The sequence below is a fragment of the Cornus florida genome, unplaced genomic scaffold, assembly GCF_030987335.1.
Source record: "Cornus florida cultivar Cherokee Brave unplaced genomic scaffold, ASM3098733v1 CherokeeBrave_3.0.0_Hap2_Chr07, whole genome shotgun sequence".
NCBI lineage: Eukaryota > Viridiplantae > Streptophyta > Magnoliopsida > Cornales > Cornaceae > Cornus > Cornus florida.
In genome coordinates, this window is record NW_026775577.1 from 30,309,420 (window position 1) to 30,325,542 (window position 16,123).

The following is a 16,123-nucleotide window of genomic DNA, read 5'->3' on the forward strand; positions in this document are numbered from 1 at the left end:
ACTTAGAAGTCACGAGTTCGAAACAAGAAAACAACCCATCTATACGTGGTTAAAGTTAAGTATATCTAATTTTTCTCAAACCCCGTAATAATAGAAACATTGTAAGCTGAATTTACCTTCGCCCTAATTGTATTAAATCCTTATAAACCGTAGCACAAAAGGTTCATTGCTGGTCCTATATGAAGCAAAATAATACAAGAAACACACTTTTTCTTTTTCTTTTAAATGGTAAAAGGTAGAACAACACCACACACAAAAGATTGAATAGAGACACGCACCTAAAAGCAAAAAGTCCTCTAGAAATATTTTTCATATTCCAAAACTAAGAGGGTCCATGTGGGCTGGCTTTGTTAGATTAGGTCAATTTCAACATCAAAATGATAATTATCCTACACCCTTCTACAATGATGCTAAAGCAACAAGTTCTATATTTTAAGAAGAATAAGAATTCCAAGAAAGCTTTTGTTGCTTTAGAGGAATCAATTTTAAGGCAACCAAAGCCCAAAACAGCATTGTAGCAAAAAAAAAACCATAAAAAATGGTTGCTGTGTTCAACAAAGAGCTCTTGAGTTGGTACCTAATCACCCTCAAACTCAAAGAAACTGTAGAAGCTGGAATTCCCAGCTCACAAAGTCCTACTACTAACCGTTTGATCGAATTTCCGGAGCAACCTCAACAGCAGCAGCAGCAGAAGGAGCAGCAGCAGCCATCTGATTCGCTGCAAATCGTGATCAAAGATGGGAATGAGAGGTTTGAAGAGGAAGCCAAGTCGCCAGAGTCCGAGTGGGTGATCACCATCAGAGAAAAACTCGAGCAAGCACGCCAAGACGACGTGGCTGGTTCGTGGGCAAAGCTCTGCATCTACAGAGTGCCTCAGTGTTTAAGGGAAGGCGACGACAAAGCTTACATACCACAGACCGTGTCCTTGGGGCCTTACCACCATGGCAGGAGGCGCCTACGAAACATGGACCGTCACAAATGGCGCTCCCTTCACCACATGCTCAAGCGTACCAATCAGGACATCAAGCTCTACCTTGATTCCATCAAGGAGCTAGAAGAAAAGGCGCGAGCTTGCTATGAAGGCTCTGTCACACTCGGCAGCAATGAGTTTGTGGAAATGATGGTCCTCGATGGCTGCTTCGTGCTTGAGCTGTTTCGTGGTGCTGCTGAAGGATTCAGGCAGCTTGGTTACTCGCGAAATGACCCTATCTTCGCCATGCGTGGCTCAATGCACTCGATTCAGAGAGACATGATCATGCTTGAGAATCAACTGCCACTCTTCATACTTGATCGGCTATTAAGCCTTCAGTATGGTCAGCCTGAGCAGAATTGGCTTGTGGCTAAGCTAGCAGTCCGGTTTTTTGACCCCTTAATGCCAACGGATGAGCCATTAACAAAAAGTGATAGGAACAGATTGGAGTCATCACTAGGATATACAACCACTTTTGATCCATTTTCAGACCAAGGCAGCCTTCATTGCCTTGATGTCTTTCGAAGAAGTCTCTTGCGCGCAGGGCCTCAACCGGTGCCCAGGATTTGGATCAAGCGGTGGTCTCATTCCAGCCGTGTAGCAGACAAGCGTAGACAGCAATTGATTCATTGTGTCACGGAGCTGAGAGAGTCCGGGATTAAGTTCAAGAGAAGAAAGACCGACCGGTTTTGGGACATAAAATTCAAGAATGGGATCCTCAGGATTCCTCGGCTGCTGATCCATGACGGTACCAAGTCACTTTTCCTCAACCTTATCTCGTTTGAGCAGTGCCACCTTGACTGCAGCAATGACATTACCTCCTATGTGATCTTCATGGACAACTTGATCAACTCGCCGGCTGATGTTGGCTACCTCCATTACTGTGGGATAATCGAGCATTGGCTTGGCAGTGATGCTGAAGTTGCAGACCTCTTCAACCGCCTTTGTCAAGAGGTGGTGTTTGACATCAACGACAGTTATCTTTCCCGGTTGTCAGAGCAGGTGAACCAGTACTATGATCACAAGTGGAATGCTTGGCGAGCGAGTTTGAAGCACAACTATTTCAACAATCCATGGGCAATCATCTCATTTTTCGCTGCTGTGATCTTATTGTTGCTTACCTTTGCGCAGACGATTTATGGAGTTTATAGCTATTACAGGCCAAGAACATGAGTCCAGTGAGCCCCTCTTCTCTTATTATTGACTTTCATACATTACAAACATGTTTTTTTTTTTTTTTTTTTTTTTGAACTTTCTTTGATGTTTGATCAGAACACAGATGAATTGTTTGGATTTTCTTTCATACACTGAATTTGCTAAGATATATATGACTAATGGAAGTTTGGATTACAAGTATTGAAGTTGCAATGATGATTCTCATTTCACCCCTTCTCTGTTTGGTTGTGGGGAAAATTGGGGTTGTAAAACCAACAAATGACAATCCAAACAACTGAGCCATACAAGAACACTGATTAGAGTCATAACTGAAAACATAATGCCTAGCATTATAAGACATGCCCTGCTCAATTTTGGGTGATTTTTCTCAAACTATCATTTTTCACACAGACACACATTACAATATAGTATGTGATGTCTGTGTGTGTGTTATTCCACAATATAAAAAAGTTAAAGGATTTGAGACATCAAAAACAGAAAATGATAGCATTCATCAATAAGATGAATTAAAAACACTTCTAGCTACATAAAGCATTTTGCTTCACAGAATCCATTTGTTTCCTTTAAAGTCACTTTATCACCCTGACAATTCCATTGGGACTTCAGCTTAAATGTTGCACCTGCCACCACTGTTGGACCGCGGCCGCGTGAATGCACATTGAAAAACCCATAACTACATGGTTAGCTAAGCTCAACCACCAGATTAGAAAGTGACAATAGCTGAATGATTACGCACATTTTACTGAAAGAAGAATAGGTAGCTTCATATTATTACAATCTCATCGGAAAAAAATTCATTCGAGCCTGTCTCACTGCCGGGAAGCATTGGTAGCATCAAGATTAATGCACAATAATCCACTCTACTAAAGGGCGCCAAGAAATTCAAAATCCAAAATAAGGCACAGTATTTCATTCTAAAGGGCAATGCATCCCAAGCCATTTCTAAGCAAATGGAAAAAGTAGGATCTAATCAAAATATCCTGAAATTAGAAAAGCCCATCTTGTCCAGAGTGTAGCATATTCCTCCTATACAGCGAATTAAACAAAAAATAAATAAAATAAAAACATTTTGCTTCCTAGAAGGTTAATATTTCTGGGGGAGCTCCAGAGTTAGCATAGCGGCTGGAGAAGATCCAGATATGGAATAATAGTAGAACGCCCAGAAAGCCGTGCTTGGGAGAGCTTCTCCTACCAACTCATCCTCGAAAGATCTAGCTGTTAAAGAAAAAAAAAAAACTTAAGACCATTAGGCAACCTTTACATATAACTTCTAATAAGCATGAATGGTGATTCAAATCACCTGAAGGTCTATTCTCTAGGAAGAAGGCTTGCACTTTCAGTTGAAGATTCCCTCTTTCTGTCATACCGCTGAAAAGAGATGAAATTCTTAAAATTGAATATTTATGTCGAATTAAATAGCATAAAAGTTTTTTTTGGGAGGTGGGGTGGTATGTAGATAGCATAAGAGAGATGTAAATCATAATGACTACAAATTTAAAAAGTACGACGGTCATAATGATACCTGTTTTCCCAACGAGAATGGAACATATTTGTATTTGATCATGTGGTGTATCTGTTTCCTCATGGTGAGAGTGAACAGTACCACCCAGTAGAAAAGGAGTATCGGCCAAAAGACAGGAACATCAAACACGCTGAAGAATGTCATCACAAAAGCAATGCAGAAAGCTTTTGTGATGGAATACCTTACAAGAAAAAATCAGTAAAACCTCAATTCATACACATACCACAAAGCTGGAATAAAGCCATCCTTAAATAATACCAAATAATTGGCTGCATAACCAGCCTCAGTCGCCAAACAAGAATTTCAAGATATAAATGAAAAGAAAAAAACACTCAATAACAGAATTCAGTTTTGTCACCCAAGCATGTCTACTTTGAATGGGTCAGTAAAATTACAAAATTTGGTAGCACATGAGTCCAACACTTCATTCAATATTTTGATTAAGCAACCTCAAAATCGATGGCCACAATAATGTAACACTTTTGAACATAATAAACAACATCTAGGATGCAGAAAAATTGTAATTTTCATGCAACCAGCACAAATTTCCAATCCAGGCAAATCAAACAATTTACACTATAAAGAATTATATCTGAAACATGTTTGCAGATTATGGGGACCGAGTTAAACATTTATCTGCCTACCAAGGCAAAACATGTTTCCTGATCGGTGATCCATTATGCACATAGCCAGCAAGGCAAAACCTGGATTGTCATATTGATGAAGATCATGAAGAGTAACATGAACCATATGTTTGTTTTAGAGTTTATTATAAATATTTTTGTCATTTTCAGGCTTGTTATTTTTGGTAGTGCTTAGTTAGGGTTTGTTTAGTGTTGCCTATATATATGGCTTGAAACATTGGGAATATTGCATTTGTTGAATTAATGGTTGAAATTGTTAATAAGATTTTCTCCCTAATTATTCTTCTTCCATCATATTCTTCTTCTCTCTTCTCCTTCAGATTCTACATCAAACAGGTATTAAATTTCACTTTACTAAGAAGCAATAACTATAAAAAGATTTGAGTAAATAACATTGATCGATAAATTACTTTAAAAATAATAATAATAACTTCTTCTTTTTTATGTATTGACCTCCATGTTATTGAAAGTTTTCAAAGTCCACATATTTTAAATTTTAGCCCATCTTTCATTGAATTTTTTTTTTAAATCCTCTTTTAATCACACTCGTGTATTCGTCGTGTGTCCACAACATGTCCACATGTCCCCAATGTGTCCATTGTGTCTGTACAAAATGAAAAATATTCGGACATGATTTTTTTGGCACATCCAATGCGTCGGGTTGCGTCCAACATGGAGGTGTGTCCCGAAATACTTGTCTCATTTGAAAAGTCAAAGTAAAATAAATGTATTTTCTCATACCTTTAAGTTTTAAAAAATTTCCCAACTTGAGTTGAGTATATTTTGGAAAGTAAATTATTTTTTACATTGACTATTCAAATGGGACAAGAATTTGGAGACAACCAAAAATGGAGAGAGAGACAAAAATTTTGGGACAAAGGGAGTAGTCTATCTTTCCAATTAATGAATTTCTCATACTTTTAAGTTTTCAGAAATTTCCCAACTTGATAATATATATATATATATAACTTCAAAGGGCAAGTTGTGAATTTCAAAAGTGTACAATGCATCAAACGCATGTCCCCTTACAAAGTTGAGATACCAAAGATGGACTACTAAATTGGGACGAAGGGGGTAGGTATAAGTGCATGCTATATGATCATTATGCATCCAATACGTATTAAAGTTTATTTTAGTTGCATATACATTTCTATTAGGGGAATTAAAAAATTTCCTTTTATGCTACCGACACTTCTCATGGACTGTCTTCACCTTTCCTCCCTAGGATTACATATTCGAGACCCACGATCGGAGAATTTTGCACCGATTGACCAGCTTAAACCCACATTTTTCATTGCTAGTCAGAACATTAACATTAGCCATAACAGTATAACCTATTATTATTCTTGTGGTGCAGAATTAGCCTTTAAAATAAAATCTTGTGCCAATAGAAATGATTTTGAACCAAAAGGGCAGAACTCAATCCCAGTACAAGCTCATAAAAGAGAATCTATAAGCTTTTCCCTAGCACATGTTATGTTAATCAGGAGTACATAGCAAAATTAGCTCACATTGGATGTACGCAACAATATATGCAATATGCAAAACATACATTATCCAGGACTCAAACCTACCTAACCTCTGGCATTATTACATTATCTGCTCAAAGTCGCAGCTCTCAGGACTCAAACTCATGTTCTAACACTTGTCAATCCAACACATTTGTAGATTAAAATAGCAAAAGTTCAACTATTTTCTGCCCATGATATCTACTAAGCACGTAACCACCAAGATAAAACCAGAATTAACATATCCACTAAGAAGAAGATTTCTCCTTTCATAATCATGACATTTTTCAAGGACTCCCAATAACATGGAAGTAGGCACAATTTTGTGCAGCAAGCATGACTATATCATGACACAAATTTGTAGTTTAACACAACTGAGCTAAAAATTTATGTCCAATATAGCCGTTATACACATACCCATCAAGATAAACCCAGTCCAAGCATTGAAAAGATATTCAGTAAGCTTTTCCCTAGAAAATATATCATGTTATTCAGATGTACAGAACATACATTAGCGACCGCTTAGATGTTTAGTAAATGATGATTAATGAGAAATCAGAAGCAACCATTAACTTGGAAACCATCAACAACAGAACAAACGGCATTCACAATTCATGTATAAAAAATTACCAACAAAATAGTACCTTAGAGAGCAAAAGCTACCAAAAGTTCTTAAGACAACTTAGATGATTAAACTAACTATGTAGAAGCAAAATACACTAATCCAATTTGATTATGAATCATGAAACCCCTTAAACCCTTTTTTTATTGCACAGAAAAATAATTCCTAAAAATTGTTAGTAGTTCCCTTCTACCAATATTTTCCCTCAAAACAAACACATCTAAAACAATTACTTAGTTTTGTGCTAGATTGATTTAAAAAAAAAAATGCTAGATATAACAAACTATGAGACTAGATTGATCAATGAAACGACAGGGCAATTTACCAGAACTTGAACTCCGGAAGTCGGCGAACGAACGGTCGGAACTCGTCGGAGCTTCGGGTGGGCAGTGTGGGACCGGAGAGGTCTTGGGACTCCGGGTCAACCTGAGGAGAGAGAAAGCCGATGAGGAGGTTTAGGATGTAGATGCCGAGACCGTAGGAGACGATGTAGAACTCGACGAAGTACACGCGTACGACGTAGATGATCGCGATGGCGAAAAAGGCGATCCAACGGTGGAGGACGTGAGGGGTCGACTTGTCGAGTACGTGCTGGAACCACTGCGACACGGAGGAGGTCCACTGCGACACGGTGGCTGAGGGGAGATTGTCGGCACCGCCTCCGCCACCGGCAACGGCGCTGGCACCGGCACCGGCACCGGCACCGGCACCGGCTGTTCCGGTATCCATGGGGGTTATGGTAATTGATGATGGTTCGTTAGTTTCTCTCTCTATATCCATATCTCTATATCTATCGCCTCCGTGAGTGAGAGAGTTGGATCATCTAACTTATGCCTATGCCACAGGTGGGTTTTAGAGTCGTCACTCTCTCTCTCTCTCTATTGTAGCAGCGTGGACCGGTTCGGATGAACCGGGTTCAACCGGATCCTTTTTTGAGAATGGTTATTCCTCTTAGTTTTGTTTACTTAGCGTGAAAAATTTTAAACAATCAAGATTTAAAACTGTTAATGGAATTTTTGGAACTTATTATGTTTTTTTTATTCCTAATATAACTCTTTAAATATTTAGACTCGTAGGAGTAAACATGTGTAGGGATGGCAACGGTTTTGGGAGAGTATATCCTCCCTGCCTAGTTTAGAAACTCGTTTCATTCTCGCCCAAAACTGCTTAAACGGGGGCCTTTTCACTCATCCCCGCCTCGTTTAACTTTTTTACCGGTACCTACTCCGTCCCGTTTAGTTCTATAATTTCTCCTTAGTTTAATATGAAATTCAAGAGTACGAACAATCTTAGTTTGTAGTTTGTAGCGCTCGCTCTCTATAACGACGGAGAAAATGAGTAAATGTGACATATGATTTTTAGAGCTAACTATATAAACTAATAAAATAAGAGTAATTTAGTAATTTATCTACCTAAACGGGTAGGGCAGGGTGGGTGACCTCCCCCGATCTGAACCCGTGCGGATTTTCATTAATAAAAATTATTCCCACCTAAATAAGCTAAACGGTTTCCCAAAATTACTATAAATGGAGCGGAATAAGGCGGGTACCCATTCCAGCGAGACCAATTGCCATCCCTAACGTGTGTATGTTTCTTACCAATAACTTGTACATCAGTGATTTAGAGTTGTGTGTATCTTGTAATGTGTATAGGTTTTGTTAATGAAATTTTTGTAGGGTTACATTTTTTTTTTTCCCAGATTATAACTTATAATGTTAAATAATATTTTTTTTGTAAAAAGGTGAAAGTATGACTAGATTTTACAGCTTTCTAAACGAAGATTAACGAATGCATATGCGGTAGAGAGCTCAACAATCAAACTCACTCTTGAGACATGGAATTCCGCTCACTTGATTAATTTTAAATTTAATGTCAAGCTCCAACTCAAATTTAAAATCAAAATTGATAGAAGATAAAGTTCAATCATAAATCTAAACAATTCCTAAAAACTGTTATTCGTAAGCCTTAAGGGTCTGTTTGGTTAGACGGAAAATTATGATAGAAAGTGGAAGTGAAAGAAAAAAAAATCAAGTTTCCTACTTGCATTTGGTTAGTAAGAAAAATTTTCAAGAAAGTTGTGGGAAAATATTATTTTATTAGTTTGGATAGCATGAAAGGGAAAAGAAAATGATTTACTTACCAAAATTACCCTCATGATTTCAAATATTGAAAAATAAATTAATTTTGTTGGATGAATCATCTTTATACCCAATTATTTATATTAATTTTTAGCAATTAAATAGTAAAATAATGGATTAATAATAATTATTATTATTATTATTATTATTTATATTCATATTTAAATTAGACAAACTAAGGAGGACTACATTTTAGTTGTCAAATTCTTTCTATTTTCTATTTTCAATAATAATTATTTATATTTATATGTAGAATATAATTCATTTAGCATAACATACTCATGTTTTATCATAAAATAGTAAATTAATAATAATAATAATTATTATTATTATTATTATTATTCATATTAAAATTAGAAAAACTAGGAAGACTGCATTTTAGTTGCCACATTGTTTTATTTTGTACTTTCAATAATAATTATTTATATTTATATGTAGAATATAGTTCATTTATGATAACATATTCATATTTTATTGAATTATTAAATATATATATTTTTTAGCCCCCTCGAAGAAACATTACATTCAACTCTAGGATAAAAATTGTCATGCAAAAGTAACATATTTTATAATAATGCATAATAATTTTATGGTTCATGCATAATTTATTAGTCCCCTTCCTTATTTTTTATGAATATGAACCACTTCTATGCAAATTTTTCTTTGCAAAAATCACACAGTATAAAACTCAATTCAGTTCAAAGCTGTATAGATAGTAAAAAATAAATATTATATGGATTTCCATGAAATTGTTATGTCATATAAATAATATGATGACTCAAATTAATCTCTTCCCATATTTCTATTGAGATTTTGATAAAAATTAAAAGTTATATTATTTAATATTATACCATTCCACTCTTAATTTATTTCCAAAAATTTTAGGTAACAGATATAATCAAATTATGTGTCCCAATATATAATATAGTTGTTGGAATATTTTCTAAGTCTGAATTTAATAACCAGTGAAAAAAACAAATGGAGAAACAACTGGGCATAATAGGAATTTTGGAAATAAAATGATAGTTTGGTGCGAGAAAATAAACTTTCCTGTGTTTTATGTAGGGAAATATTTTGAGAAAATTTATCGAAGCGGAATCCCACTTCCTGAAAAATTTTCCCTTTCCAGGTAACCAAACTCCCAAAAATTAATTTTCGTTTCCGTTTCTTTTCCTTTATACTTAATTCAAGCTAACCAAACGAACCCGAACGACTTTATTTATGAACATCTTCAAAACTAGTGTGTAGAATCATGTTTGATTTTTAATTATGAAAACCATCAGACCAAATTCAAATTAATCATGATTAACTTGATTCTTAGCAACTGTATTTGTCTTTGCCCAATGGTAATTAACCTAATGCAATGTTTGGGAATGATTGAGTTAGATGAAAAATAAATAAAAAATAAAAATAAAATAAAAAAATAAAAAAACGTAAAAGAAAATGTAGTTTTGGTATTGGGTTAATTTTCCCCAAAAACTTTTCTCTATATATGTGTAGAGAATAATATACACGATAATCGATTTTTGCTCATTTTGTGTTCTCTATTGAAAGCTCAAGAGTCCAGTTTTTTTTTTTTTTTTTTTTTTTTTTAACTTCCATGTTTTTCCTAAATTATTTTTTTTAGTTGGTGCTCACACACATATTTCCACCGAGTTCTACTTCACCCTAAAAGAAAATATTATAAAATCTTATTTTAATTTAAACAATAGAAATATTAAAAAGTTATATTATTAAATTTAATAATTTATTATTTTACTATTTCTTTGCTAAAAATAGACCTCATCAAACACAAATTCATTTTATTTTTTTAGTATTTGAAATCACAAGGCAGTTTTGGTATGTACAATTCAAACTAACAAACAAATATTTTCTTACAATTTTCTTGAATAAATTTTCTTGAAACAAATATTTTCTTTTCATTCACGTCATTCTTTCATTTTTTATTTCTTTTATTTCCTTACTTATTTCCATCTAAAGCCTAAATTTCCTTAAAAGAAAAACTCAAAATTTCCTTCCTCAATTGAAATTGTTAATTTTTTCCTTTTATAGTTTTCTCATTTTTCTTTCCCTTTTCATTTCTAATTATAATTCTTAAAGACATTAATGTCTTCTAATTTAATACATATTACACTATAATCTTATCTCCTATTTTAGCAAACGAATTGTCAATTGAAAGAAAAGGAAAGAACGATTGCCCAAATATCTTTATGTCTTTAAAATTTGGGAAATGATGGGGAGGTTATACCATTGGGCCAAAGGCCCTTTGGTCACTCCACTTAGTTGTATTTGGTATAAATAACCAATTAAAATTTATTCAGTCATTGCAAGTGTTCGGTGTGAGTGAGTATCACTACTCTTAAAATTTAATCGTAATTAGAAAATGCCAAATCAAAATATAATTATAATTTTTTTAAGTAATTAGGATTCTTATTCACCATAAAGAGATCACTTATGATAAAAATTTGTAACTTCTAATTTTAATTATTTGAAAATTTAATAGAAAAAGTCTTCCAAAAGAAGATATATACGGGCAAAATTGAATTTAAGTTATAAAGTTATATTAGGTTTTGGATTCTATAATCATAAGTTTTGCTATTTTTTCTTTTTCCTATATTAAAAATAAATAAATAAATAAAATAAAAATAAAACAATAGTTAGGTCCTTACTAGTGAGGATCTACAATATCCTCACTGCTTATGTAGTCTAATGAAAAGCAAATACGTCATCTTTTATTAAAGAGATAAAAAATAATAATAATAACAAACATGATCTTACCAAATGAAATCGGATAAAGTGAGTTCAGTTATATATATATTTTTTTCCAAGGGGTTTAAAGTCCCTCTCTGTTATTTATCTTTTCGGCACTACCTTTAGCTCTCTCTCTCTCTACCATCTTCTTCCTCTCAAGGTTCTAGTCCTAGACATCATCATTCAATTGATAATAATATTTGAAAGAGGTATGATCCTTTTTCTTTTTCTTTTTTTTCTTTTTTTTTTTTTCACACATCATGTGATACCCCTCGGATCCGAGACACGGGTTGATCAGGCCAAGGCCCAAACCCGAGGGAATATCAAACAATTAAAGTATTTTAAATCGAACATAGAATTATAAATCTAGGAATTTCAATAAAGAATACCAAAAGAAATATAAATAAAATCCTCCAACGATTAAAATATCAATTAAGTCCTCCAAAACCTCCAAGGTTACAACTTGGGAATCCAACTAGTGGACCCCTAAAGAAAATCTCAACTGAACTGAAACTGAGAATAAATTAAACTGGAATCTTCGAGAGAAGTCCTACATATATAGATGAATGTGAGACTATCCTCAACAAGCACGATCAAGTTCTAAGGCTGGAACCGTCTGATACCTGAAAAGAATAATAAAGGAGTGGGTCAGACCCACGAGCAAGTCCTAATCTAACTGCAATCCATACAGTGACCCGATACGCAGATACACCGTAGACACCTCACAATATCTATTTAGTTCATACATATAAATATATCCACACTAAGGGACATTCACTGGTCTATAATGGGGGTCTCAACCTGAATAGAAGGCAACATGCAAAAACGTACCCAAAGGTGGGCATGAGTACCTAGACCTAACAGGGTACATCTCAACCTATTATAACCAGCTACGCATCCACTGCATATACGCACCCTAACCAACGAGTTTGAGACTCAAGCTCAACTCATGGTACCATAAACATATATATAAAGTCCGTCCAAATCCAGGGTATGTAGTTCAAATATTTATTAAACTGACATACAATAAACCAACTAGTTAGTCACTCAACTTATTCAGTTGATGTGACTTAACTACCATCCATTAATCCAGGGAGTCATCCAACTTAGTTGCAGTTGATTTGACTTAGTCACAAATAGGATTCAATATTTTTCAATCCATTCCATTAATTCATTAGGTTAGGTTTATGCGTTTTGAGCTAAACCGTCCCTAGTATGTCACCGTCCCATACCAGTACATACAATCCTCCATATCCATGTAAATTACAACATATATAACGGTTCAATAATTTACAGACCCAAAACCACCATCCAAATAATTGCAGAAAAATATTTAAAAGTTTCAGCAATTTAAATCCAAGCATTTAACCATATAGTTGCAGGAGACGATTTAATAAATCAACAACTAATATTCAGAGCCTGCATAGACCAAATTTAATATGTAACGGACTCCATCATGCATGTGAATAGGTTAAATAATCCTATTATTATCCAATAAATTGCTAAAACAATATCAGAAGATTGTTTAATGTTTCAGCAATTTAAATCCAAGCATTAACTATATAGTTGCAGGAACCGATTTAATAATCCAGCAACTAGCCTCCCGAGCATGCATAGATCAAAATTAATAATTAAATGACCTTATCATGCATTTGAATGCATTTTAAAACAAGTTTTATAAACACATTACATTCCATCAAATTGCTGAAATTTAATTCAACAATTAATTTATCTTCCATTTGTTAACAACATAGGAAGTGCCTTAATTTTTACACTGTTTGTCCCGACAATTTAGAATTAAACTTTAATCAATTTAAGGTCTTAATAACACCCAAATTCAGCCTTCTAATCTCTCTGTGGAACCCCAGAACCAACAGATTAAATCCCATGCTCCAATAGTAAAACACAGTACGTAGAAAAACTAAAAAAAATTAAAACAGAACGTAAAATGAAAAGGGAGCCTGCTCCAAATTTTGGGAGCAGACTCTTCCAGCCTAGAGCCGGCTCTAGGAGTCCTTGGAGCCGGCTCTACTTGTTGTGGGAGCCGGATCCCACTTCTATAGAGCCGGCTCTCACCCCTTTTGAGAGCATTCAATCCCCGGTGCTTCGTTTCAGCTTCTCTGCTCCTTCTCCGGCTTATTCCTATCACTCTATTAGTTCTTAAAACTAATCTTAGGTTTCATATTAATACCCAGTAGCATCCCAATGGCTTGATAGCACAATTAAAAACCAATTACAGAGATTAAATTTGCTACCAAACTAACCCGCGTTAGGAACAAAACTGAAACTATAATTCTATTCCAACCTCTCTGTTCCTTTTCACAAACTGATCTTAGGAGTCTTATATCATCCCATTAACATCCCCAGGGTTCGTTTACAGAAGATAAAAGCAAGAATCGTAACTAAAATCTCAACAGATTTTAACATGCTTTAATGAGCAGAACTGGAAGCAACCATACACGAACTGTAAACAGATTTGAATTCCAGGTAAACAGATCATCAACAGAGCATATATTAACCACGTAAGTTTCAATTACTAATTAGTTAAACCCTTGAGACTATCTAGGTGCACAAAACACGAGCCAAAAGGGAAAGAAGAAGATAAGAACTTGCCTGCAGTTTTGGACTCAAAACTTTGTCGCCGTCTTCCTAACTTCCGGCAACCACTGACTACCTTCTAGCCTCCTCTGGTTCTGGTCTAATCCACCAAAATCCTCCCTTGGTACTCACTGTTCTTCTCCTTGACAATTCTTACAGTGCCTCCGTTCACAACCCTCTGTGTTATGAACTAACTTCACGTTTATGTAATATGAATTATGATTGTAAACCTTAGGCTAAAGCATAATGGTTGTATTTATAGGTTTAACTTTAAAACCCTAATCCTTGTAATTTCAAAGACAGAACTCCAATCTTAATTCTAGTCAGCCCATATAACAAAACTTACGATTAAATTCTATGTTGGCTACACTAGGTGATGTCCAAAAGAAACTGTAAGTCAATTAATGTATTTAAAAACCCACGTAACTTAATTTTAACATTATAAGAATTATAGTAAGTTAATTTCCTAAGTTTAAAACAGTGAATTACAAATAATACAATTAATAATTTACGAAAACAGACACAACAATTAATAATTTAAATAAACCAAATAATGCACATAAAACCAATTTAATTCAAATTTCAAATAACCAATTAAACAAATGAAAAACAATAAAATAAATAAAAATGCAATAAAAACAATAAAATAAATAAAAAAGCAATACAATAAATATTAAAAATGCCGAGACTATCCTTTTAAAATTAGGGGTATTACATTCTTCCCCCCTAACAAAAGGAATTCCGTCATCGGAATTCACTCTTACCTTCTTCCAATATTTCAGGAAACTGCGAGCGAATGACATCCTCCCTTTCCCAAGTAGACTCAGCCTCATTGTGATGACTCCATGGAACAGGCACCAAAGGGATAACCTTATGACGAAGGATTTGATCCCGACGGTCGACAGTACGACACGGTGGCTCCAAATAAGTTGCATCCGGCTGCAACTCAATCTCCCCAACATCGATATGCTGATACCGATCCTTATCTCGCCGAAATTTTTGCAACATGGAAACATGAAACACATTGTGTACACGATCCAAATTATCTGGTAGTGCTAACCAATATGCAATAGCTCTAACTCGATCTGTAATCATGAATGGACCGACAAACCGTGGAGACAACTTCCCTTTCTTCCCAAAGCGCATAACACCCTTCATAGGAGACACTTTGAGTAGAACCTGATCCCCAACCTGAAACTCCAATGCTCGAGTATGACGATCAACATAACTCTTCTGCCTACTTTGGGCAGTACGCATGCGATCTCGAATAAGAGTTATCTTCTCAGAAGTATCCTTGATGAATTTAGGACCCAAGAATCTGCTCTCGCCAACCTCCATCCAACAAACGGGCGATCGACACGGTCGGTTGTATAACGCCTCAAAAGGTGTCATCCCAATAGTCTTTTGAAAACTATTGTTACAAGCAAACTCCACAAGTGGCAAATAATCCTCCCAGTGTCCCTTAAAGTCAAGAACACACGACCGTAGCATGTCTTTCATGATATGATTAACCCTCTCAGTCTGTCCATCAGTCTGAGGATGATAGGCAGTGCTAAGGTGCAATTCCGTACCCAGAGCCTGCTGAAAACTCTTCCAAAAACCAGACACAAAGCTCGAATTCCTGTTTGATATAATAGACAATGGAATGCCATACAGCTTCACAATCTCCAAAATGTAAAGCCTTGCCAACTGCTCCGAGGTGTAATCAGTACAAATAGGTAAGAAATGCGTTGATTTGGTCAACCTATCCACAATGACCCAAATGGAGTTATGACCCTTGAAAGAATTCGGCAACCCTTCCACAAAATCCATAGATATGCTCTCCCATTTCCACTCCGGAATCGGTAGTGGCTGTAGAGCTCCTGGCGGCCTTTGATGATCAATCTTAACCATCTGACAAGTACTACACTGAGAAACAAAAAGAGCAATGTCCTTCTTCATACCTGCCCACCAAAACTGCCGCTTCATATCTTGATACATCTTATCGCCTCCTTGATGAACAAAGAACTCAGAGTGGTGAGTCTCAGTCATCACATCATTCCTCAAATCATCAGCAGAAGGTACCATTAACCATCCCTTATACCTCAAACATCTGTCAGCCCCAACATAGTAAAATGGAACCTCTCCAGAAGCTATTTCTGCAACCTTGTCAATGCACTGCTGATCCATGAGTTGTGCTTGTAAAACCTTGCGA

General features: G+C 35.3%; 2 protein-coding genes across 2 annotated transcripts; one reads left to right on the forward strand and one right to left on the reverse strand.

Annotated features, from left to right (window-relative positions):
* Window positions 1-461: 461 nt before the first annotated feature.
* LOC132266932 (UPF0481 protein At3g47200-like) lies at window positions 462-2,292 on the forward strand. Its single transcript, XM_059767948.1, has one exon. The coding sequence runs from the start codon at window positions 539-541 to the stop codon at window positions 2,141-2,143; it is 1,605 nt and encodes a 534-aa protein (XP_059623931.1). The 5' UTR covers window positions 462-538; the 3' UTR covers window positions 2,144-2,292.
* A 735-nt stretch (window positions 2,293-3,027) lies between these two features.
* Window positions 3,028-7,292, reverse strand: LOC132266933 (protein RER1A-like). The gene is made up of 4 exons (XM_059767949.1): window positions 6,768-7,292; window positions 3,669-3,849; window positions 3,447-3,514; window positions 3,028-3,361 (listed from the first exon to the last, which is right to left on the reverse strand). Exons 1-3 carry the CDS (start codon window positions 7,220-7,222, stop codon window positions 3,455-3,457), a joined length of 696 nt encoding a protein of 231 aa, XP_059623932.1. The 5' UTR covers window positions 7,223-7,292; the 3' UTR covers window positions 3,028-3,361; window positions 3,447-3,454.
* Between the last annotated feature and the right edge of the window lie 8,831 nt (window positions 7,293-16,123).

What these genes read in the sequence shown, in the direction of transcription:
- LOC132266932 (XM_059767948.1), top strand. Translation starts at nt 539, where the DNA reads ATGGTTGCTGTGTTCAACAAAGAGCTCTTGAGTTGGTACCTAATCACC.
- LOC132266933 (XM_059767949.1), bottom strand. Translation starts at nt 7,222, where the DNA reads ATGGATATAGAGAGAGAAACTAACGAACCATCATCAATTACCATAACC. An exon ending in CTTCCGGAGTTCAAGTTCTG is followed by an intron (nt 3,850 to 6,767) that starts GTAAATTGCCCT and finishes TTTTCTTGTAAG; the next exon opens with GTATTCCATCACAAAAGCTT. An exon ending in CATTCTCGTTGGGAAAACAG is followed by an intron (nt 3,515 to 3,668) that starts GTATCATTATGA and finishes ATCTCTTTTCAG; the next exon opens with CGGTATGACAGAAAGAGGGA.